At 46.9% G+C, this 24,505-nt stretch overlaps 1 protein-coding gene across 2 annotated transcripts; it reads left to right on the top strand.

Moving 5' to 3' along the window:
* Positions 1–1,042: 1,042 nt before the first annotated feature.
* PM20D1 (peptidase M20 domain containing 1) lies at positions 1,043–23,386 on the top strand. 2 transcript variants are annotated; one of them, XM_045395917.3, is made up of 13 exons: positions 1,043–1,271; positions 3,198–3,284; positions 5,604–5,836; positions 6,265–6,351; positions 6,945–7,075; positions 7,376–7,495; positions 8,411–8,486; positions 8,966–9,027; positions 9,292–9,370; positions 10,860–10,931; positions 19,314–19,482; positions 21,523–21,622; positions 23,154–23,386. In XM_045395917.3, exons 1-13 carry the CDS (start codon positions 1,103–1,105, stop codon positions 23,275–23,277), a joined length of 1,509 nt encoding a protein of 502 aa, XP_045251852.2. In that variant the 5' UTR covers positions 1,043–1,102; the 3' UTR covers positions 23,278–23,386. The 2 variants fall into 2 exon arrangements, with proteins under 2 accessions (XP_045251852.2, XP_065396921.1); XM_065540849.2 differs by lacking the exon at positions 6,265–6,351.
* Positions 23,387–24,505: the final 1,119 nt, after the last annotated feature.

The following is a 24,505-nucleotide window of genomic DNA, read 5'->3' as shown; positions in this document are numbered from 1 at the left end:
CACTCCAACCTGGGCAACAGGAGAGAAAACTTCGTCTCAAAAAAAAAAAGAAAAGAAAAAAGGAAAAGAAAAGAAAAGTAACTACATGGCTGAAGTTTTTTGTTTGTTTGTTTGTTTGTTTTAAGCAAATCTTAAATGAAATGCAAACGCCAGGAGTGTGAATTTGTAGCTTTGGTCACAGGTAGCAATATGACCTTACTGACTGTATAGCACTTACTGAATTTTTCTTGAGAATTCTAAAATTTGAGAGTGGTGCCAGATAAAATTGCATCAAGAAATCTGGAAGGAACAGTTTCTTCTGGCTTCAAGAAATCTAATTTTATATTTCTGTGACATAAGACAGGTTTTCTTTTTTCCAGAAAGATCCTCCACTCTGAATAACCATAAAATTTCACTTGGTCGAATACATCAAAATTCTTTATACATCAAAATTCTCTTAAATATTTTATAGTAATCTTTCTAAAAATCCTTCAGTCTTACTGTACCTGTTTAGAGTTGCAAAAATGTCGTGTTAACATTAATATTAAAAGCACTTTCAATAAAATTTCTAAACAGGAGCCAACCCTCTGAGCTGGTATTTCAAAGCAGTATCTACAAACAGAGCAATTTGTTCCAATTTTAGATGAAATCAGGCTGGGAACCTAGAGAGCTCCCCGCCAGAACCTAGGGAATGGTGGTCAGGTCCTAAGCTTCGGAAAAAGGGAGCAGCAGAGTATGGTCTGATAAGTTTCGTGCGTTTTATTTTGCTTTTCCTCCTTTATTTGATTTGTTGTCATACAGGAAGGGATTTATGGGTGAGAGATCAAGTGCAGACCAGACCTGACTCTAGCCTGGAGCCCGACCTCACCTGTGCTCTACTGTATCTGCTGGCCTCAGCATGAAAAACCGCAACCCACGAAAGGCCTTAAGGGTCCTGGGCGGGGTCATTCTGTCGATTGGGTGTTCCGCAGTCCTAGCGAATCGATGACTGGTCAGATCTGGAGATGGGGTGTGGCTAAGGCTGTTTGCCGGAATAAGAACAGAGCCAGGACCCAGAAACGCTAGTCGGGGCGTTTAGGTCAGAACTCCTCCGGCAGCCTGACAGCAGGAGCTCGAGAGAAGCATGGCTCAGCGGTGCCTTTGCGTGCTGGCCCTGGCGGCTATGCTGCTCCTAGTTTTCGCCACCGTCTCCAGATCGATGGGCCTGAGAAGCGACGAGCATCAGAGGGCGTCGCGAATCCCTGCTGAGTTCAGCAAAGAGGAGCTGGTCGCGATGAAAGAGGCGCTGAAAGGTGAACCCTGGTCCCCTTCACCCATCTATACTCAGATGTCGGTCCTTCCCTCCCCAGGTCAACCCGTGACTCCCCGCTTCCGCCGCAAAGCATCAGCTACTGCAGCCGGAGCCCCGACACGCACCCCAGCCCGGCCCCAGCACATCGTGCCCCGGCCTGGGGACGTCACACTTCCCCCATTCCTGCCTCCTGGAACTCTCGTGTGCCCTGCCTAACCTGGAAACTCCAACTTCACCCCTCTTGGCGTGACCACCGTCCACTCTTTCCCCTGCTTGCCTCGAGTATTACACGAACTTTCATTGGTACATCACTTTTAACCTTTGAAAGTTTGCATGCCTGATAAATTACTGCGGTGTCGTAAAATAAGACAAATGATATTAGTCTTATCTACAAAGGAGAGAAATTGAGGCTTAGGTCAGCTAAATGATCTTCCCCAGGGCCCCACAGCAAAGAGTGGGCAGTGGGTCTCAGTATCTAGTGCCGGACTCGCTGGGATCAGATGGCTCTAAAGAAAGGGAGTGGAGTGTTCCTGGGGTGTGGGATGTTCCTAATTCTCAGTCCTAATTGAAGAATATGTCTCCCCTAGATCTGTAATCCAAACCAAAAACTCATTCCCGTTCTGAATCTGCATTTTCCAGGAAACAGGAAAGTTTCTGTTCAGAGTGCTAGATCCTATGGGATGAAATCCTTCTTTACCATTCAGCTTAGCTCCAGTCTTTTCCCTTTCATTAAGTAATGGATTAAGAGAGACTGCCTGCATAAACATATAGAAGCAGATGCAGGGACCAAAAGCTAACCCCAATGGTTGGACGTAGATTGTTCATATGCTAGACTGACAGGCCTGGGAGGCAGCATTTTCCCAAAGCATAAATAGTCCTCTAAAAGGCATTAGACAGCCACTCCCAGTCTGCACAGAACAGAACAAAAGCTATGTAAGAACCTAGAATAGGGACCTTATAGCAACACAGCTTAGAACTCTGAGCAGGGGACAGAACACCTGAGCTCAGATCCTTGGGTCTGCCCTTGAGTAGGCACTTGAATCTTTCTGAACCTCGGCTTCCCCATCTATCTGGTGGGCTATGCTATTGTAGCGTTGATCCTTAGCAAAACTGATGAAGTTTGTCTTTCAGAGACCCTTCCTGCCTCAGGTGAATTTGTTCTCACTGTGTTCTTGGAGAGCAGTCTACTTCAATATTCTCATGACTCATGCTTTCCCTCCCAGTGGTGTTTGTCTTTGATCATGCAACTCTTTAAAACTGTAAAGCCTTAAAGACTCAAAGAGAGGAGCCCAGAGAAGTTTCAGGAATTGAGACAACTGAGTAAGGAGGATGAGATTATTTTAGGACTGAGGAGTTTGTTTGGGGGCTTCTAAATCCACCCCTTCCCGGGCATTATATGCCCAAAAAGCTGGTCTTGGTTGACAGACTAGTGAGACTCCACATTAGGAAGAAGCCTTTACATACAAAAACAAAAACACACAAGCCTCATTGATGTAGGGACCCAGGACAGTGGGTGCCTTGAGAATGATGAAGCTTGGATTCATCAAAGGAAGTGGTGATTTCACAGGTAGTGAGGCCTTAGAAAGTAATTTATAGTAGCTTCCCTTCAAGACCAGGGTCCAAAAATCCACGTCCCCCCAATCTTAGACTGTATTTGCCTTTAAGAACCGTATCAGCCTAACAAACCCAGAAGACATGGGTTTAAATCTCTAGTCTGCCTGTTGCTCACACAGCTCACCTAACCTCTCCAAGCTTTTTCCCTCATCTTTGAATTAGGGGAAACAATAGCGCCTACCTCACATTAGTGTTTTGCCCTCTGCAATATGATAATAAATGCAAAAGAACTTTTTATGCACAGAGGACTGTAGAAAAAAACAATGATTAATTCATTTTTAATCTTTCATCTCTCACTATTTGACTCTGACAGGTGCCATCCAGATTCCAACAGTGACTTTTAGCTATGAGAAGGCCAATACCACAGCCCTGGTTGAGTTTGGAAAATACATTTATAAAGGTCAGCTGCAAATCAGGGGCAAGGGGTGGGTGGTAGAAATAGCAATGGAGACACCGTTCTTTTACAAAGTGATAACGAGTTTATTTTGCGACTGATCAGAGGACAATCTAATTCCCATGGACAGAGTAGAGACTGTAGATTTGCTCTTGGAAAAACTAAGCCACCATATGTAGGGCAAAGATTGAGAGTTCATCCAGCCATCGCGTGAGAGTGTAAACTCTCTCAAACTTTGCCCTAAGTATGTGTCATTCAATAAATGCTAAATCATCAAAAGGTAGAATTAGCGTTTCCTTCTACTTATGCAACTGCCCAGAACTATGTTCCATGCTCCTCCCACCCCTACCTACCTCCTTACACACCCCCACACACCTGTACACATACACTCCATGTACTCAGGCCTACTCCAGATTCATTACTAACACATTTCTAGGCTTCTAGGCAGTCAACAACTTTGAGCTATAACATCAGTCCTTTTCCCTCATCCCCACCACCCATTGAGTACAGAACTGAGGACGGATGGGTCAGAGGAAAAAAGGATTCTTGGAACTCCTCCCTCTCCTTGTGAAAATCTCATGGAGAGTAGTGAGATTACCTTCCTAAATCTAATTAAAAACAACCCCTCCAAAGTTGTTGGAGGTGGGAGAAGCTGGTCTAGGAGCAGCAAGTAGCCCCCTCTCTAACACCCTGAGACAAATGGCTCTGGGATTAGCCATGCATGGTCGCTCGCACCTGTAGTCCTAGTTACAGGAGGCTGAGGTGGGAGGATTGCTTGAGTCCGGGAGTTCAAGGCTACAGTGAGCTATGAATGTGCCACTGTGCTCAAGCATAAGTGAGAGTTCAAGACCTTGTCCCTGAAAAAAAAAAAAAAAAAAGAAGAAGAAGGAAAAAACAAAAATGAGTGGCTCAGGGATTAATGCCCAGTAGCCAAGCTGAGGCCAGGCTGGAAAGGCTGGAAATCTCTACTAAATAGGAGATAAACGCAGGAAAATAAAAGTATAGTGACAGTGAACTAGATAAGCTAGGTGACAAGATAAAACCATATTCTTCTTCAGTTTTTGGGTATCCACAGAAGTATATGTGAATTCTTCCAAAAAGCCCAGAGAGAGAGAAAATCTATTTCTCCTATGTAGCTAAGGTCACTTGAATAATTGACCCTAGGAACATCTACACCTGCACACAGAAGTACGACCTTGTGCTAAACAGAATAATCTTTATGTTCACATAACACATACACTAGATGTGTAGCTTTTTAAAAAGAAAAATGTCTCTGGATTTTTAATATAATATTTAAATATAATTTGGTTAATGGGGCCTACTAATTTAATATAATAATTTAATATAATTTGATTAATGAGGCCTCCTATGGTCAAAATTTAATGCATCCTTCATCTGCATAGCCCTTTAACATGTACTTGTGATAGCATGTTATGGGTCTGACCAAGCCTGAGCTTGAGATATTGACCATCTTAATAGTGAGTCTTTTTTTTTTGAGATGGAGTCTTGCTGTGTCGGCTAGGCTGGAGTACAGTGGTGTGATCTCAGCTCACTGCAACCTCCAGCTCCTGGATTCAAGCAGTTCTGCCTCAGCCTACCAAGTTGCTGGGATTACAAGCACGCCCCACCACGCCCGGCTGCTTTTTGTATTTTTACAAAAAACAGAGACAGAGTTTCACCATGTGGGCCAGGCTGGTTTCAAACTCCTGACCTCTAGTGATCCACCTGCCTCGGCCTCCCAAAGTGCTGGGATTATAGGCATGAGCCACCACGCCTGGCCGAGTCTCTTTTTTTTTTTGAGATGGAGTTTTGCTCTCATCACCCATGCTGGAGTGCAACGGCGCAACCTCAGCTCACTGCAAACTCCGCCTCCCAGGTTCAAGTGATTCTCCTGTCTCAGCCTCCTGGGTAGCTGGGATTACAGGCATGAGCCACCACACCTGGCTGATTTTTGTATTTTTAGTAGAGACGGAGTTTCGCCATGTTGGCCAGGCCAATCTCAAACTCCTGAACTCAGGTGATCCACCTGCCTCGGCCTCCCAAAGTGCTGGGATTATAGACGTGAGCCACTGCGCCTGGCCTTAATGGTGGGTCTTGATTTGCATGTTATTATATAGTAATAGCACATTGAAATATGGGGAAGACGAATTTCAAAGATTGTCCAGGTAGATCAGGAATCAGACTAGCTTTGTCCTAAAAGGCTTCCTAAAGAAGGATGCATGTTTAAAAAAACAAGTAAATAAAGGAACAGGAAGCACAACATGGTAGGAAAACCTAAGGAAACTGTTAACCCTGGTTCTCCCTGCCTGCCCTTTTTGCCTCTAGTCTTTCCTACAGTGCTCAGCACCAGCTTTATCCAGCATGAAGTTGTGGAAGAGTATAGCCACCTGTTCACTATCAAAGGCTCGGACCCCAGCTTGCAGCCCTACCTGCTGATGGCTCACTTTGATGTGGTGCCTGCCCCTGAGGAAGGCTGGGAAGTGCCCCCATTCTCTGGGTTGGAGCGTGAAGGCGCCATCTATGGTCGGGGCACACTGGATGACAAGAACTCTGTGATGGTCTGAGATGCAATGTTCCCTCTGACTTGGGGCCCTAAAGATCAATTCAGGATGGGGGTGCTTGACTGACCCTGGCAGGTGGACGATAATGGTAAAAAGAACCTTGGCTCCAGGAGACCTGGGTTCCAGCCATCAGTTTGTCACTTCCCTTCTCTGGGCCTTGATTTCTCAGCTGTAAATGGGATTAAATGATCCCCAGGGACCCTTTCAGTCCTGTCATTGATATGTTTATACTCTTCTCCAGGTGGTAAAGGTTATGTTTCTCCACATCAGGTCCCCTGTACTATTTGAATCTGTTCTCTTTCAAGAGAATCTATCAGATCCTTATCCCACCATCCTTGAAAACAGGCAACTGAGTGTCTCTGATACCCTGGTACACCCACCTAAATAACGTCTTTTTCCTCTTCCATTGTGCTTCTGAACCCCAGGCATTACTGCAGGCCTTGGAGCTCCTGCTGATCAGGAAGTACATCCCCCGAAGATCTTTCTTCATTTCTCTGGGCCATGATGAGGAGGTAGAACCTCCTCATCTTATACCTATCTCTGTCCTCTGTTGAGGGTAGGGGAGTGCGCGCTTAACCCTAGTCCAGTTTGCCCACAGTGGCAAGGTCTCCATGATATGGTAGTTTACCACCTTCTCTGTGTGTCTATATGCCAGGACTATCTAAGGACCTTGACCAAAATTCAGATTCCTGGGCCCTGTGCCATAGATCTGAATTTTTAACAAACTCCTTCATAATATCTGAGGCAGGCAGCGGGTCCATCACCTATACCCTGAGAAACATAGGTGTGATGGAAAAAGAACTGAAAAGGGAGAGCGATAACTGCATTTTATTTGCAATGATGCTACTTAATTAGACCCTGGGCAAGTCACTTCACTCTTTTGGCTCCAGTTTCTTCATTTGTGAAATAAGGGAGGGTGGACCTTTCCAGCTCTGACATTCCAGGATTCTGTGAGGCAGAATTCTCTAGGGCCCTGGCTCCCAGGAAGGAGACTAGGTAGAAAGGTTCTGGAGCCCCTAGCTAGGCTGAATGGGTCCCCATTAGCTATGTCTGGAGGTCTGTCTCTGACTGAGAAGGACTATAGCTCTGTGTTCCATGTCTGCAGTCGTCAGGGACAGGGGCTCAGAAGGTCTCAGCCCTGCTACAGTCAAGGGGCGTCCAGCTAGCCTTCGTTGTGGATGAGGGGGGCTTCATCTTGGATGATTTCATTCCCGACTTCAAGAAGCCCATCGCCTTGTGAGTAAAGCACCCCACTCCCCACCTTGGAAGGAAATCTCACCCCATTTGAGATGACCCCAGCCTGGTATCTGTGAGCCATGCTGAGACAACTCTTTGTTTACACCTCTCGCATTAATCGCCCCAATCTTTAACCTCTCCTAGGCTTCCCCCTCCATTCTTCCTCCAGTATAAAATTTTTAAAACTGCATGAAGCTACCTCCTTGCCCACTAGACTATTGCACAGATGGATCTATGGGCCTATGGGAGAATTCAGAGAGGCAAGAAGTCAGGAGGGTGGTTTCCGATCCTCTTCTACAGAATTGGTGTCTCAGAGAAGGGTTCCATGAACCTCTTGCTGCAAGTAAACATGTCTTCAGGCCACTCTTCAGCTCCTCCAAAGGAGACGAGCATTGGCATCCTCGCAGCTGCTGTCAGCCGGTAAGCAACTCCTGGCTCTGCTCCCATGCCAGACTTAAGATGGAAGACCTAGCACTTTCCCACTTTAAATTTGAGGAGGCTCAGCTTCCTGCCCTAAAGTTGGGCTGGGAAGCTATGCTTTAAAAAATCGACACTAGAGGAAGAACAGAAGGGGAAACCCAGGACAGACTAAAGATCCAGGCGATTAATACAAGAGGTGTAAACAAAGAGTTATTTCAGCATGGCTCACAGATACCAGACTGGGGTCATCTCAAATGGAGTGAGAATTCCTTCCAAGGTGGGGGTTGAGGGAGACACAGGAGAGACAGAGCCACCAGTATCCTGCAAGGGCTGGAGTCAGAAGAGGATCTATCAGTATATACATATGGAAAGCAAGGACCTACAGGCAGAAGCTGGGTCAGGCAACTAGAGTAGTCCAGAGTCCAGACATTTAGAATCACAAATTGGCAATGACTGGTAGAGCTGTCGAAATTCTCCACCTGTCCTGGCAGGAGGACAAAAAGAAATAAGAGCCACTGGCTATGAATGAGGACAGCAGAATCTGTAACAGCAGAGCTTACCCCTGGCTGGGTTTTCTTAGCAAAGTGGGAAGGAGTGCTATATTCATTCAGACTGTCAGGAGACTGACAATTCTGCTGTAGTATGGGATGGACTATGAGAGTGGACACACAAGATTCTAGAGAACAGCAGAGGGAGGAAAGAAGGACCCTAATGCCGACTTGGTAGACAGGGAAAGCTTCTGCGGGTGTTTTGAGATCTTCAGAATGTTGAGTTGGTGGAGGTGGGAGGGAGGTGAATGGGAGACCTCTTGGCCAGGAGTGTTGAAACTTCCTCCTATTTCCCTTCTTCTCCTCTTCAAGCCACTGATCTTTGGCTGGGGTTTGCTAAGTCTTGAGGACTCTGTTTCTCTTCCAGACTGGAGCAGACACCAATGCCTATCATATTTGGAAGCGGGACGCTGGTGACAGTATTGCGGCAAATGGCAGATGAGGTATGGGAAGAAGTATCACATACTACTGGTCAGCTAGGAACAAAAGAGTGACAGAAAAGTAACCTTCAGAGTAAGAAAAAGACCCTAGTGCTGCCCAGTGCTCTGCCTATTCTCACCTGTTCCCAGCCAGTGGCTGAGCCAAGACAGAGGGATCTGACTTGTTCTCTATGGCTGTTAGTGTGTTTCTGAGACCCTAAGACCTCATATACCCTTTGGGAGCTGGTTCCCACTTATCCTTGAGGCTGCTGAGCAATTGTTCTAACCAATCAGATAAGCCAGCCAGACAGTAATTGCCTCCCCATTCCTGACCCTCTAGCAGGGATTGAGCTAACTGAATTTAGCAGCACTCCTGACTGCTAAGGGCTCCTGAGGCAGTTCTAAAGTAGAGAGACATCCAGGTCTCAGAGACCCAGGCTAAAGTAGAGGTGATCCTGTGGTGCTGACCCCTTGGAAATCCTGCTGACCTTGTTCTTTCCCAGTTTCCCTTCCCTGTCGATAAAATCCTGAGCAACCCACGGCTATTTGAACCCCTTATAACCAGGTAAAGTATTATCTTTCCTTCTTTCATATCCCTCACCTCAAACCTACCCACCCCCCAGGCCCCTCTCCTTGGCTTAACTGGACCTGACTAATCATCCCTCAGCCACCAGACACTGCATCTCTAAGTGTGTATATTTAAGACATCTCTCAGATATCTCTCTCAGTCTTAAAGATCTCCAGGGTTCAGGAAAGTGGGTAATGTTTCTGCCCTTTCCTTCACCCCATTGGTTCTTTCTAACATCTGCCCTTGGTCCGTTTGTTTTAGGTTTATGGAGAAAAATCCCTTAACCAATGCAATGATCAGGACCACCACAGCACTCACCATATTCGAAGCAGGGATCAAGGTAACATCTCTGGTTCCTCCCCATACAGCTTTTCCCTACCACCCTCCACTCCTCCCTTCCTTGGCTCTATCTACTGGCCCTTCCTTCCTTCTCTGTGTGTCAGCTGGATCCAAGCCTAGCCATGCAAAGACATAGGCCTTTCTGAAATCTTGAAGGGAGTTAGACCATTCTTGTAACTGCTGGTACCACCAGCACAACTTCAAGGGGCACCATTCACCTAGAGTACAATGTGACCTTGAAGCACTCTAGTAATCAGGTATATAAGTGAATGATGCCCCTGAATTAATTCCTGGCATAACTTCCTGGAGTGTCCAGTGTGTCAGCTGTAGTGTTCATCAGAATAATAGCACTGTGTCCTGACATTTGAGTGGTGTTTTCATCCCCCCAGGATACTTTGTTACTCCATCTGACCCTTCTAAGAGCCCTATGAGTATTACCCCAATAACCAGTTGAGAAAACAGATGCACAAAGAGGTTGCAACAGCTAATTTTCAACAGCCCAGTTCTGTCCCTAACAACTTAGTGCTTTTTTGCACCATACGAGTTCAAAGAAACATATGCACTTGGGGAGTCTCCCGGCCTCCAAGGAACAATCCCTTCCTAGCCTAATTCTTTTCTCCAATTAGTCCTGGATTCCTCCTGGTCAGGCAAAAAAGTCAGATTTTACAACAGGACCTGGGAAACCACCAATCCCTGCTAGAGGGTCAGGAATGGGGAGGCAATTACTGCCTGACTGGCTTATCTGATTGGTTAGAACAATTGCTCAGCAGCCTCAAGGATAAGTGGGAACCAGCTCCCAAAGGGTATATGAGGTCTTAGGGTCTCAGAAACACACTAACAGCCATAGAGAACAAGCCAGATCCCTCTGTCTTGGCTCAGCCACTGGCTGGGAATAGGTAAGAACAGGCAGAGCACTGGGCAGCACTAGGGTCCTTTTCTTACTCTGAAGGTTACTTTTCTGTCACTCTTTTGTTCCTGCCTGACCAGGAATATGTGAGGAGTATGTGTTCTTCTCATCCCCCTCAAGCATCAAACCTGATGTGAGCCCCGTGCTATGCCATGATGGGGGCCAACAGAGGCTCTGGCTGCCCCGTTGTGAGTAAGCACTAATGTTAACAGCTGCAGAAATGTCCTGGGTGTGCTGGGAAAGAAAGTGCATGCAGAAGGCTTCTAATGGCACAGCATGGGGCCAAAACAGAGATATCTGGGCGATCAGAGAAAGCAGCCTTGCTCTGAACATGCCTGTGACCCCCTCCAGCACCAAGAAGCACAAAGGTCTGGCTTAAAGCAGAGACACCCCTTCAGCTCTGAATATAACCACATGTCACTTAGCTCAGAGAAGACAAGAGGCAGACTAGAAAAGCTAAGCCTTGGGTCCTTAAGTCAAATCAGCCAGCTCTGCCTGAGCTGAGGAAATTAGCATTTCCTGGGCAGGCAGATGTAGAAGATTGAGGTTGACTCAGGCCAGGGTTTTGTGCTTCTCTCTCTAGGTGAATGTCATCCCCTCAGTGGCCAAGGCCGCAGTCAACTTCCGGATTCACTCTGGACAGACAGTCCAAGAGGTATGTACCATATGTTCCAGACAGTTCATGCAGCATCAGGGAGATGTGGCCCTCAGGGCCCGGGTTTAACTACAGTCCTAGGGCTGGTCCAGTGTCCCATTTATTCAACCAACATTTTTCAAAGACAACCTATGCACCAATTACTTCGCTAGGATTGGAGATCCTGGGTTTGGATATACATGGGGTCTGGAGTGGAAGATAAGTATGAATAAATGATAGCAATACCTGTAGTAACAAACATTATATATATGTAGTAGGTTTGCTATGTATTTTTTTTTTTTTTTTGAGTCGGAGTCTCGCTCTGTGGCCCAGGCTGGAGTGCAGTGGCATGATCTTGGCTCACTGCAACCTCTGCCTCCCGGGTTCAAGCAATTCTCCTGTCTCAGACTGCTGAGTGGCTGGGACTACAGGCACATGTGCCCGGCTAATTTTTTGTATTTTTAGTAGAGACGGGGTTTCACTGTGTTAGCCAGAGTGGTCTTGATCTGACCTTGTGATCCATTCACCTTGGCCTTCCAAAGTGTTGGGATTACAGGTGTGAGCCACCATGCCCAGCCATATTTGGCACCTTTCTAAAGTATAACCGTACATTTTAATCCTCACAACCACCCACCCTAAATCTGCATTTAACTGGTGAAAATTGAGGTACAGAGTACCACAGCAATCAAATAGTATACCCAAGATTATACATCTAGCTGTCTAGTTCCAGAGTTTGTGCTTTTAGCCACAACCCTAAACTATGATTATAAAAATTAGAGGGCCAGGCCGGGCGCGGTGGCTCAAGCCTGTAATCCCAGCACTTTGGGAGGCCGAGATGGGCGGATCACGAGGTCAGGAGATCGAGACCATCCTGGCTAACACGTGAAACCCATCTCTACTAAAAGATACAAAAAACTAGCCGGGCAAGGTGGCGGGTGCCTGTAGTCCCAGCTACACAGGAGGCTGAGGCAGGAGAATGGCGTAAACCCTGGAGGCAGAGCTTGCAGTGAGCTGAGATCCGGCCACTGCATTCCAGCCTGGGCAACAGAGCGAGACTCCGTCTCAAAAAAAAAAAAAAATTAGAGGGCTGGGCGCGGTGGCTCAAGCCTGTAATCCCAGCACTTTGGGAGGCCGAGACAGGCGGATCACAAGGTCAGGAGATCGAGACCATCCTGGCTAACACGGTGAAACCCTGTCTCTACTAAAAAATACAAAAAACTAGCCGGGCGTGGTGATGGGCGCCTGTAGTCCCAGCTACTCGGGAGGCTAAGGCAGGAAAATGGCGTGAACCCGGGAGGCGGAGCTTGCAGTGAGCTGAGATCCAGCCACTGCACTCCAGCCTGGGCAACAAGCGAGACTCTGTCTCAAAAAAAAAAAAAAAAAAAAAAAATTAGAGGTGAACAAATTGCCATAGGACCACTGCAAAGAAAGAAATTCATGCTACTTCTTAGGGTCAAAAAAGTCTTTTCTGACTACCAAAATTTTGAACCAAGCCTTAGAGGACAAACAGAACTTGGCTAGAAGTAAGACATTCATTGTGGCTTAAGGAATAGGATAAATTGGGGACAAGTAATAGGAGATGAAAACTGATAGGAAATGAAGTTGTAGTTTAGAGATCTGGGCCTTGTATGCTATGCTGAGGAGTTTGGGCCCTAATCTGTGAAATCTGTGACAGGAGAGAACTTTTAGAGGTCTTCAATCAAATACTCAGATTTGCTTTTAGAGAGGTCATGCTAGCAGCATTGAAGAGGGAGTGCTGGAGGAGAAGGAGACAGGGAGCTATTGCAGCATCTTAGGTAGTGCATGTGAAGGTCTGGACTGAGGCCATGGTCATGGGGTGGAGAAGAGGGCACCCACCAGAGGTGGGACAGAGGTGGGTTCAATAGGATGTGGTATGTATATGGGTGTGGAGTGAGAGAAAAGCAGGATGGCTCCAAGGTTTTTCACCTGGGTAGTTGACCAAGTAGTTAATGCCTTTCACTAAGATTGGAAAGTCAGAAATAAAAACAAGTTCAAGAATATCATAGTTTGGAAGTTTGAGAAACTTGTAACATATGAAATAGGCAATTATAAATACTTCAGGTCTGGAGAGAGATATGAACTAGAGATGCGGCTGGAGTGTCACTCACATCATGGGAACCTCTAGATTGAATAAAAGCCCATGGGAAGAAGGTGCAGAGAGCTAGGAGAGAAAAGAGTTGAGGCCAGAGCCTTGCAATGGTCTGCTACAAACATCAATTTAAAAATGAATGTATAATTGCAAAACACGATGAGTGCTATAATGAAGAGGAACCTGGTGCTTGTTAGAGAATATAACAAGGAACCAGACCCCATCTGGGAATCAGGCAAGACTTCCTAAGGCAGTGATTTTTTTTTTTTTTCTTTTTTTTTTTTTTTTTTTTTGAGACGGAGTCTTGCTCTGTCGCCCGGGCTGGAGTGCAGTGGCCGGATCTCAGCTCACTACAAGCTCCGCCTCCCGGGTTTACGCCATTCTCCTGCCTCAGCCTCCCGAGTAGCTGGGACTATAGTAGGCAGTGATGTTTAAGCTGAAAGCCGAAGGGTGAGTAGAAGTTACACAGAATGTCTGACATCCACAGTAAATGCCAGCTTATTTAAACATCAGACTGAGCAAAAGGAATTCAAAAGGTAAACCTGATGCTTCAGAAAAAAAAAAGATCCAAAAAGGCAACCCAGTGACTATCAGATGAGTTATACATTCCAGAATACACCAGGGTTAGGGGCAGTTCTGTGGCACAGATCATCAAGGGTCAGTGGCACTTGGACTTCTACGGTCCTTTCTCCTAAGTTCTTCCCCAGAGAGGACTTTACTTGCCCTCATGCAAGGAGAGAGGCACACTCCCCATTGTAGAGCGGGGAGCAGATCGACATCCTGCCCAGAGCCACACACCATTGAAGGGGGTCGGGGGAGTGCGGGGGAGTTAAGACCAATGTGAGCCCTGGGTTCTCCTGCCTTTCATCAGGTGCCAACCTTTGTCCTCTCCCTGGGGTCTCATGGGGCCAGGAAATCACTGAATTCCCCTCATTGAGCTTCTTTCCACCAGTTTTTTTTCCAGCCTCATTCCAACTCCATGCCCTTTCCAAGGGCTGTTTTCCACCCAGCTGGGGCTTTCATCTCCCCGGGTCCTGGCACTCTTCCCTCCTCTCTATTCCCCTGCCACAGTGACCTTCCTTCCGGTCTCTCTGATGAAACCCCTGGAATCCCTAGGTCCATCCTGCCCACGTGCTGCAGTGAGGAATGGAAAGCCTCCATATTCAAAAAGCTTGTGGGTGCATTTGTCCTGGTTACTCCTCTCCCTCGGGCCCCATTTCCATGCATCAGGAACACTCCCTGCTGCACACCCTGTGCACAGAGCCTCGGGCTGCATCCAGCAGGAACACAGGCCGCCCCCAGAGTTCTCCTGCTCCATATTCAACTTCAGTTGTATGTAGGTCTCCAGCACCTAGCTGTGAGGAACAGAACCTTCAGAAATCCAAGAGGTTGCCATGTGGAAAGGAAAGTGTGTCCTGAATGGGCCTGAAGGAGTAGAGAGGCCAGTGGGAGATGTTTAAGAGAGTCTCCACTTGAGGGAGAGTTTTGGAATGTGCTATCTTGGACTGTAATTGTGCTCCTCATCACTAAAAGGGTGGAATAAGAGTGTTGTAGAGAAGATTCTTTCCTTTCTTCCTTCATCTATTCATTCAAGTGTCTATTGGTAGCTACTGTGGACTAGACATTCTTCTAAGTATTTGGGAGAATGGTGAACAAGACAGACAAGATTCCCATTCTAATGGTGCTTACGTTCTAGTGAAGACACAGCAGTAAGCAAGGAGATTTTTTTTAAGTGGTAAATGCCACAAAGAAAATAATAGGATGCTGTGTCACAGAGTAATTTTGGGGCAGGGGTAGAGCAGTGAGCTCCTTTAAATGCAGTGGTCAGTGAAGCCCTCTCTGAGGAGGAGCAAAGACCTGGCAATAGCATCCAGGCAGCAAGAGCACAAAGTGGGGAACAGTACAGATGCCCTCTAATTTCGACAGGTAAGATTCTGCTGAGTGTTTATGATGAGTTTAGTACTATATTACTAGAGTATGTTGAGACAGAGTCTCGCTCTGTCACCCAGGCTGGAGTGCAATGGTGTGATCTCGGCTCGCTGCAACCTCCGCCTCCTGGGTTCAGGTGATTCTCCTGCCTCAGTCTCCTGAGTAGTGGGATTACAGGTGCTCACCATGGAGCGAGAGAACTCTGGGGGCGGCCTGTGTTCCTGCTGGATGCAGCCCGAGGCTCTGTGCACAGGGTGTGCAGCAGGGAGTGTTCCTGATGCATGGAAATGGGGCCCGAGGGAGAGTAGTAACCAGGACAAATGCACCCACAAGCTTTCTGAACATGGAGGCTTTCCATTCCAGCACGTGGGCAGGATGGACCTAGAGATTCCAGGGGTTTCATCAGAGAGACCGGAAGGAAGGTCACTGTGGCAGGGGAATAGAGAGGAGGGAAGAGTGCCAGGACCTGGGGAGATGAAAGCCCCAGCTGGGTGGAAAACAGCCCTTGGAAAGGGCATGGAGTTGGAATGAGGCTGGAGTATATTCATTATCAAAAAAAGGAGAGGCAGGGCCAGGCACAGTGGCTCATACCTGTAATCCCAGTGCTTTGGGAGGCTGAGGCCAGAGGATTGCTTGAGGCCAAGAGTTCAAGACCAGCCCGGACAACACAGCGAGACCCTATCTCTACAAATAAAAATAAATATTAAGCAGGCACACTCCTATACTCCCAGCTACTCACAGGAGGCTGAGGCAGGAGGATCTCTTGATCTCAGAAGTTGGAAGTTACAGTGAGCTATGATCACACCACTGCATTCCAACCTGGGTGACAGAGCAAGACCCTGTCTCAAAAAAGAAGGAGAGGGGTTAGATATTACAGGACACCGTATCTGAATTCATTATAAGGAAGGCATTTATAACTGAAATGCTCAAAAATGGAATGGTGTATAGCATGCAGTGATGAGCTTTCTGCCACTGGAAATATTCCAGCAGATGGGATGACAACCTGTCATGAGTTTTCTAATGAGCAGCCTTACAGCAGGACAGAAGCTGGACTTGCTAACTCTAAAGACCTTACCTGTTTTTAAGTATCCATTGTCCTTGCCTTCAACAGCTGTACCATTCACTTACAGGAAAATATCTTTACACATAAAACAGAGAGCAACATAAGGTTGTGGGAATGCACTGTAAGAACTACAGGAGATCTGGGCCGGGTGCGGTGGCTCACGCCTGTAATCCCAGCACTTTGGGAGGCTGAGCCTGGCGGATCACAAGGTCAGGAGTTCGAGACCAGCCTGACCAACATGGTGAAACCCCATCTCTACAAAAATACAAAAATTAGCTGGGCATGGTGGTAAGCACCTGTAATCCCGCTACTCAGGAGGCTGAGGCAGGAGAATCACCTGAACCCAGGAGGCAGAGGTTGCAGTGAGCCGAGATCACGTCATTGCACTCCAGACTGGGTGACAGAGCGAGACTCTGTCTCAAAAAAAAAAAAAAGAACTACAGGAGATCAGAGAAATGAGAGATTCGTGTGCTCTAAAGTCACCTTTGAGATCTCTCACCATTGACAAGTCTCTCCTCCTAGTTTCATTCTTGTACCTCTGATTCTTGCCCAAGGTGGTCCCTCTATTCTAAACAAGCAAATAACAGCTAGCATTTTTTGAGTGCTTACCATATGCCAGGCACTGCCCTAAGCACATTACACATATTAACTCCAGTAACGGTCACCACCACTTATGAAGTAGGTGCTACCATCATCTACATGTTAACAGATAGGCAGGCTGAGGCACAGAGAGGTTAAGAAGCTTGTCCAAGCTCACACAACTGTGAGTGACTGTCTGAAGCACAAAGTTGGTTGTTACATCTCAATTTTTGTGCCTGCCCCTCTCCATGCTCAGACGATCTGTTTCCTCATCTCTGTCAGTTTCATATCCTTCCTTGAAACTTGTGCTAAACATTCATACCACTAAAGAGTCCATCTCAGATGAACACCTCCTCTCAGGTTCTACTCCACACCATCTCTAACTGTATGTACTTAGGAAGCAGTAAAGCGTTATTCCCATAAAGTCAGACAGATACCCGACCTGACAAAACTGACTATATAACCCATGGCAAGTTATTTAATGAATCAACGCCTATTCTTATTTTTATTGGTTCACATCTTTTAAATTTTATGTATCCAAGATTTATTGCATGCCTTTTATGTGCTTGCTACTGGAAATGTGGAAATGAGATAGACAGTCCCTGCCCCTGAGTCAGACACAGTCCCTGCCTGGCCTAACAGCTACTGGGAAACCTGAGCTCTTGCAGCCTCTTACTGAAGGGATCCATTCTGCATGCCTTCTTTGATTTCTGGAGGACCCTCTAAGGAATTTGGAGCAGTGGGCATAGTCCCAACCCACCTCATGGAGGCTGACTTCAGAAACTTGCCAATGGGCTGAGAATATGTCAAGACCGTGCACTAATTCTTGTATTAGAATACTTGTATTATAAGTGCTGGAGTGAAAATATAGTCTGAGAAGTGAGAATACACCTTGGTGACCCCTTTGCCCATCCAATAGCGGGATACTTGTTTTGATTCAAATGGTGGTTTCTAAGCCAGAAGTGGGAACCTTCACTTCCTCTCCAGACTCAACTCCTAACATTCTTCTGGCATAAAAGAGGTACTCTTGGGACAGGGCACGGTGGCTCACACCTGTAATCCTAGCACTTTGGGAGACCAAGGCAGGTGGATCACCTGAGGTCAGGAGTTTCAAGACCAGCCTGGCCAACATGGCAAAACCCCGTCTCTACTAAAAGTACAAAAAGTAGCTGCACATAGTGGTGCATGCCTATAGTCCCAGCTACTTGGGAGGCTGAGACAGAAGAATTGCTTGAATCCAGGAGGTAGAGATTGCAGTGAGCTGAGATGGTGCCACTGCACTCCAGCCTGGGCGACACAGTGAGACTCTGTCTCAAAAAAAAAAAGAGGTACTCTTGGCCAGGCATGATGGCTCACACCTGTAATCCCAACAGTTTGGGAGGCCAAGGTGGGCAGATCACTTGAGGTCAGGAGTTCAAGACTAGCCTGACCAACATGGTGAAACCCCCGTGTCAACTAAAAATACAAAAATTAGCCAGACGTGGTGATACATGCCTATAATCCCAGCTACTCAGGAGGCTGAGGCAGGAGAATCACTTGAACCTGGGAGGTGGAGGTTGCAGTGAGCCAAGATTGTGCCACTGCACTCTGGCCTGGGTGACAGAGTGAGATTCTGTCTCAAAAAAAAAAAAAAAAAAAAGAGGTACTCTTAAGATAATGTCCCACGTTCAGGTGATCTGCAGCTATGGGACAACCCCCCCTTTCTAGAGCAGAGGCAGTTTTAAAGCAACTACTGAACAAATGGATTGGGAGTAGTGCTGGAGCTTTGGAGAGCGAAGGTCCCTCTAAGTCAGTCTCCTGGTCCATTCCCATATGGCTCTATGTGACCTAATCCTCAGGGTCTGGTCTACTTCCTGACTGGGGACAGGAATTTTTCTGGATTTACTCTTCGTTTCAGACTGAATTTTCTAGGAGTTTCCTCAGGTTCTTTCCCGAGGAAAGGAGGCAAAGAGAAAACTTGAATACCCGTATCACAACTTCTGACTTTTTGTCTGTGTTGAGCTCATCTTCCTGGCTCCAGTGCAGCTGGTTACAAACAGGAAGCAGGAATGCCCAGAGAGGGGAAAGAAAAGTGTGTGACCTTTTTATCACCTGTCTGAGGTTCTCCGAGGCTGAAGCCAGGTCGTCACATCTATTCCCCAGCCTGGGGATGATTGACATTCTGCTGTCTCTTCAACACTTTCAACCAGCCTGTGGCTCACCACCCAAGGGGAAAGATACATAACTTCCTGATTTTCCAATTCCCATCCAATTTTTCATCCAAGGGATGTCTCACCAATGCCCTTTGCAGGAGATTCCATGCTCCTGGCTGAAATGGTGCTTTTTGTAAGGATAGCTATAGGCTTTCAAGAGAGCCCAGGCATTGCTCTATAGTGACCCAGTGGTCCTAATTTTCCAGCCAGGCCACCCCCTGCCACTTCGTTAGTTTGGTTGCTCATGTAAATTTGTTCCTATTCAAGATCTGATTCATGACTGTAAGACAAGTCTCCCAAAACATTTAACCTAAATCTATCATGCTATAGATTGCTTTCCAGGAAGACCCAACTCTTACATCACCTTTAGCCAGTCAGCTGAAATTGAAGTCCCAATGTTTAAAAAAATGAGTCCTGTCTGTAAACCCCCGGGCTCTGCCTTGCTGGAAAGAAATCAGAATATTTAAGCTCATATTGTACATGTATAGAAATCAATAAGAAATCAAACCCCCTTTGTTTCTACCCTGGAGGTCCTAGAACTCACGAAGAACATTGTGGCTGATAACAGAGTCCAGTTCCATGTGATGACTGCCTTTGATCCCCTCCCCATCAGCCCTTATGATGACAAGGCCTTGGGCTACCAGCTGCTCCGCCAGACCATACAGTCCGTCTTCCCGGAAGTCAATATTACTATCCCAGGTAATGACTTCATCAGCTGTGGCTGGAGGGAGGAGGGGGCTGGAACTGTTTCCTATCCAATGTCTACTTCCCCACCCCTACCCCAGATGTTCAGCCTGTAAACAGCTGGCTGCTTCCCCTCCTGATGAGACTAGAACTGTATTTTCCCTTCAGAGTGGAAGTGAAAACGCAAACAGGAAAGGAGCAGAAACAATAAATTAGGTCAGTCAAGCCTGGGTCCTTGCTTAACCTAGGCCAGCCACTCTGGCATAGGGGGGAGAATTGGCTTAGACTACTCCCTCCTCTCTAAGAGTCACAGAAGGGGCCAAGATTTTCCCAGAGTCTGGTTCTGATCCATTCTAGGATAACAGCTCAGCAGCAAAGCTCAGAATCTTTAGCTCAGAAAAGCCTCCCAGCCCATACCGTTTGCCTTAACCTAATTTACGCTTCCCAGCCCAGATCAATCCCAGCAGCACTCCTCTGTACCTGTACCCCTTCTGCAGCCTTCTAGCACACCATCCAAATCTATGCTTTGCAGACAGTGGTTCTCCAATCTAAGAGTGGAAGAGGTCTCCCCAGGGAACTATTAAAATGCAGATTACCTGGACTCACTGCAAAGATTTGGGTTAACCAAATCTGGAAGGGACCCTGGAATTTGCCTTTTTCACACATATCCACAGGAGATTCTGACAGGTGGTGATGTCTAACCTAGTCATCACTAAGGTGATGACTAACCATAGTTTGAGAATCTCTGGTCAATGGTTATTGCTCTAATATTAAGACATTGCTTGGCCGGGCGTGGTGGCTCACATGTGTAATCCCAGCACTTTGGGAGGCTGAGGCGGGTGGATCACAAGGTCAGGAGTTCGAGAACAGCCTGACCAATATGGTGAAACCTCGTCTCTACTAAAAATACAAAAATTAGCTGGGCCTGGTGGTGGGCACCTGTAGTCCCAGCTACTTGGGAGGATAAGGCAGGAGAATCACTTGAACCCAGGAGGCAGAGATTCCAGTGAGCCGAGACAGCACCACTGCACTCCAGCCTGGGGGACAGAGCAAGACTCTGTCAAAAAAAAAGGAAAAAAGACATTGCTCAATAATAATGATATTGCTTAATTATTAATGCTCTAATATTAAGACCCGTGTCTAGTTTTCTTTTCTCTTGGTCTAATCTGAGATTCCTCCAAACATCCAGGAACCCGGCCTTCACAGTCCCAGATTCTCCTCCCTTGGCCCTTAAAGGCTACCTACTCTATTCTCTTTCTTCTGGAGCACTTGTCCACCAATGGGGCCAGGCTTTTACAGAAAAAAGACAGGCAGAAATCAACCACAAAGCAAGGAACTGTGAAGGGCCTGGATGTCCATTTGAAACCACGAGTGGAAGATGAAAGAAAACACAAATTACTGTCTCAAATCACCCCACACACTTGAGTTCTTTTCCCAAAGAACACACCTAGGGGCACAAGTCCCATCCCCTGCCAGGTGACCTGCTACCACCTTCAGGAGAGTGGGAAACTGGAAAGAGTATCCTGGCACTTTCCAGATCTAAGGTTTGACCCTAGGAAGACAGAGTCATCCTTCAGAGAGTGAGAATAACAGGAAATTTTGTTCCAATTCAAGAGGGTTATATTTTATAGTAGTAAAGTTCTCCCAGAGGGTATTTATTTTTGACCTAGAGTGATACAGAATAAAGGTCAGGTGATAAAGAAGTGCTATCTAGTTTCTCGTTTCTTAAATAGCAAATGGCCATGGCCTTGGGTATGAAATGAAGATATTGGCCTCCCTGGTCATCACAGGGAGAGGACACTTCCAAGGGCATTGGTGAGACATCCCTTGAATGGTCCATCCAAGGGATGTCTCACCAATGCCCTTGGAAGGAGATTCCATGTTCCTGGCTGAAATGGTGCGTTTTGTAAGGATAGCTATAGGCTTTCAAGAGAGCCCAGGCATTGCTCTGTAACGACCCAGTAATCCTAATTTTCCAGCCAGGCCACACGCCAGCCACTTTGTTGGTTTGGTTGCTCATGTAAAGCCCCTTTCCTGTTTATCTTCCCTCTCTAGGTACTTGTCTTGGCAACACAGACAGCCGATTCTTTACAGACCTCACCACTGGCATCTACAGGTTCAATCCCTACTATCTACAGCCTGAAGACTTAAAACGGTGAGTGGAACAGGTTTGAGCAGCAGGTGGGAGAAAAGAAACACACTTGACGTGTCTCTTTCCCACCCTGTGCTCCTGACAGTCCACAGAATCAGGGTGGGGGGAAGCTGGGATTTGGCAAAATGAAATGGAGACATTGTAGAACCTAACCCATCTACCGTCCTTATTGCCAGAGTCTCATCATCACCCCCTAGAATTTATGGAAATTGGCCCCTCTTTTATAAAGATGGAGATAATTGGGTGATTGGGGAGAAGCTGGTGGAATCCGTACCCTTGGGTGCTAATCCCAGCTCTTCATGTCTTTGGGAGAGGGCTTATCCTCTGGACCCCGTTTCCTCCACTTACAAAATGGGGAGACTCCTCAGCATTTTGTGAAATGCAGACCACACATGAGGTCAAAGGTGGGTGCATGTTTTGATTTCTCAGAAGAAAGCACTATGGAAATCCACGATGTGAGCACCAATTTTAACTGCTCTGTGTGAATTACTATTTTTGTGGGTTCTTCAGCACATTTTTAATCCTGGGGTATGGGAGGACGATTTCCATTTACCTCTCTGCTACTTATCATGTCCAGACCTGGTCTCCCCATCTTAAGTCCTCTGTAGACAGAGTGAAAATATTTGAATAGGAGTTTAAGAACAGCTTTCTTTTTTTGTTTTTTAAATGGGAGATGGATAGGTACTCTGTTTCCTTTTATCTTTGAGATTACATATGTAGTTTGGTGGTTGTTTGTTTTGTTTTGCTCTGTTTTGTTTCACTGTGGGGAGGCAGGTTGGTGGGTGTAAGGTCTGATAGTAAAGTTCCTAGGTGCCACAGAAAACTGGGTAGGTACCCTGGGCAGTTGCTTTCTCTACCCTCTAGTGGGAGAGTAGGGGACTGGCTTAGAGATAGTCTAGCTAGGTACTCTGTCCTAAGAGAAAGAGAATTGGAAAGATAGTTCTCAGTCAAGTGTGGTGGCTCACACCTATAATCCCAATACTTTGGGAGGCTGAGGCAGGAGGATCACTTGAGCCGCGAAGTTTGAGACCGGCCTGGGCAACCTAACAAGACTCCATCTCTTCAAAATAATTTAAAAAATAAAAAAATTAGCCACACGCCTGTGGTCCCAGCTACTCAGGAGCTGAGGTGGGAGGATCACTGGAACCCAGGAGGTTGAGGCTGCAGTGAGCTGTGATTGTACCCCTGCACTCTAGCCTGGGCTACAGAATGAGAACCTGTCTCAAAAAAAAAAAAAGACAATTCTCCTGGAGGACAAATTATTGAGTGGATTTCACAGCAGGAGATTATTTTGGACTCCCCAAGAGTTTATTCCACACTGTTCTTTGTCATGAGCATGGATGGATCCCTGAGAAACAACCAATGTGTCATATGAAATCTCAGATGCCCCCTCCCTTGCCCCTCCCTTTCCTAACCCTGGAGGGCCAGTAGTTTCCGGGTTGGTGAGGGGAGTAAGGAAAGTGCTCTATAATAACACTTGTGCTGTGGCACTTGGCCCTCCCCTCCTTCCCTAAATGCATCTTACTTTCCTCAGCTTCCATGGAATCAATGAGAAAATCTCAGTCCAAGGCTATGAGAACCAAGTGAAATTCATCTTTGAGTTGATTCAGAATGCTGACACAGACCAGGAGCCAGTTTCTCGCCTGCACAAACTGTGAGGTCAAGGGGCCTGCTGGGTTAGGCATGCCCGACCCCGGGCCAGGACTAACCCAAGGGGGAAAGCCAGTGTTGATGAAACTTTTGATTAAAACCACATTGTAAAACATTGCCCATCTGTCTTGCTCACTCTTAAACTCACCCAAGAACAAGGCCAGGGGTAAGGTAAAGTCAGCAGAAATCTGGCTTCTCCCTTCCTCCTGATATCTGCATCCCTTGATCCACTGGCATTTGCTGCCTTCTTGTCCCTTATCTGTCTTATGCTGGTTATTTCACTGCTTCACCCTCCAGGCTTGGCTTAGCAAATGTAGATTTGAGAAATCTCAACCAGGTGTTATCTGATAGGAGTCTTTAATTTGGGGCACTGTTGCTGGGATGCTTTCTCCAGAGCTTATATATTTCTTCTTGCTAGAACTTTCTTTCCCCTTTTATTCCCCTCTCTTCTTGGACTTGTGAGCTGTATCTTCATCTCTCTTCTCTCCCCTGCATCTCTCCCCTTACTCTCCAATTTATTCTACTTCTGGACCTGGACTTACCCAAACTGTGAAACTACCATAATTGTCACCACAATCAGTCAAATTAAGTGATCTGTCCATCACCAGCTGGATACTGAGGGGTGAAACTGAGGCGGGGGCTTTGGAGAAACCCCAAACCTCCTGGTTCTGGAGGCCAGAGACTGGAAAAGAAAGCCTCTGTCCTTGGGCTCCTCCCAAGGGCTCCCTGGGCTTTGTTCCCTCCCTGCCCTGTTCCTGCCACCTGCTGCTACTGTCTCACCCCAGGAGGCACTAATCTGTGGAAACATTTCCCTGGCACATCCGATGGGCTAAGCTCCCAAGGGAAGGGCACTCGGAGCTAAGGACCAGCAGGGCCGTGGCCCTGGCATCATGTCCTGGTTCAGGCAGATCAAGGGAAAGTGGAGGGCATTAGGGTGGAGGAGGAGGGGGAGGCTGGCTTGAGGGGCTCTGCGCTGTCTGGTGGGGTATGAGGAGGCACAAACTAGCCTCCACTGGGGACAACAGAATTCCTGTCTTTTTTCTCTGGGCTCCAACCCTGAGCATGTTTGAATCTGCTCAGTAGCTGCCAGGTGGGGGGCATTGGAAGGCAGCATTTCTTGGCTCAAAGCTGGAAGCTGTGCTTTCTGGATCACAAGAGAGTCTGTGATCCTCTTGAGAGGAGCTGGGACTCAAGGGACACCCTCTTCTTTTCCTCACCAGGCAAGGACCTTCCATG

Source organism: Macaca fascicularis, chromosome 1 (genome assembly GCF_037993035.2).
Source record: "Macaca fascicularis isolate 582-1 chromosome 1, T2T-MFA8v1.1".
Classification (NCBI taxonomy): domain Eukaryota; kingdom Metazoa; phylum Chordata; class Mammalia; order Primates; family Cercopithecidae; genus Macaca; species Macaca fascicularis.
The sequence above is the reverse complement of the archived record's forward strand: the minus strand, read 5'-3'. Positions and strand labels throughout refer to the sequence as shown.

Excerpts from the sequence above, each read along its gene's own strand:
- PM20D1 (XM_045395917.3), top strand. The coding sequence starts at position 1,103 with ATGGCTCAGCGGTGCCTTTGCGTGCTGGCCCTGGCGGCTATGCTGCTC. Across the intron at positions 9,371-10,859 it reads TATTCGAAGCAGGGATCAAG|GTGAATGTCATCCCCTCAGT; the intron begins GTAACATCTCTG and ends TTCTCTCTCTAG. Across the intron at positions 21,623-23,153 it reads CAGCCTGAAGACTTAAAACG|CTTCCATGGAATCAATGAGA; the intron begins GTGAGTGGAACA and ends TACTTTCCTCAG.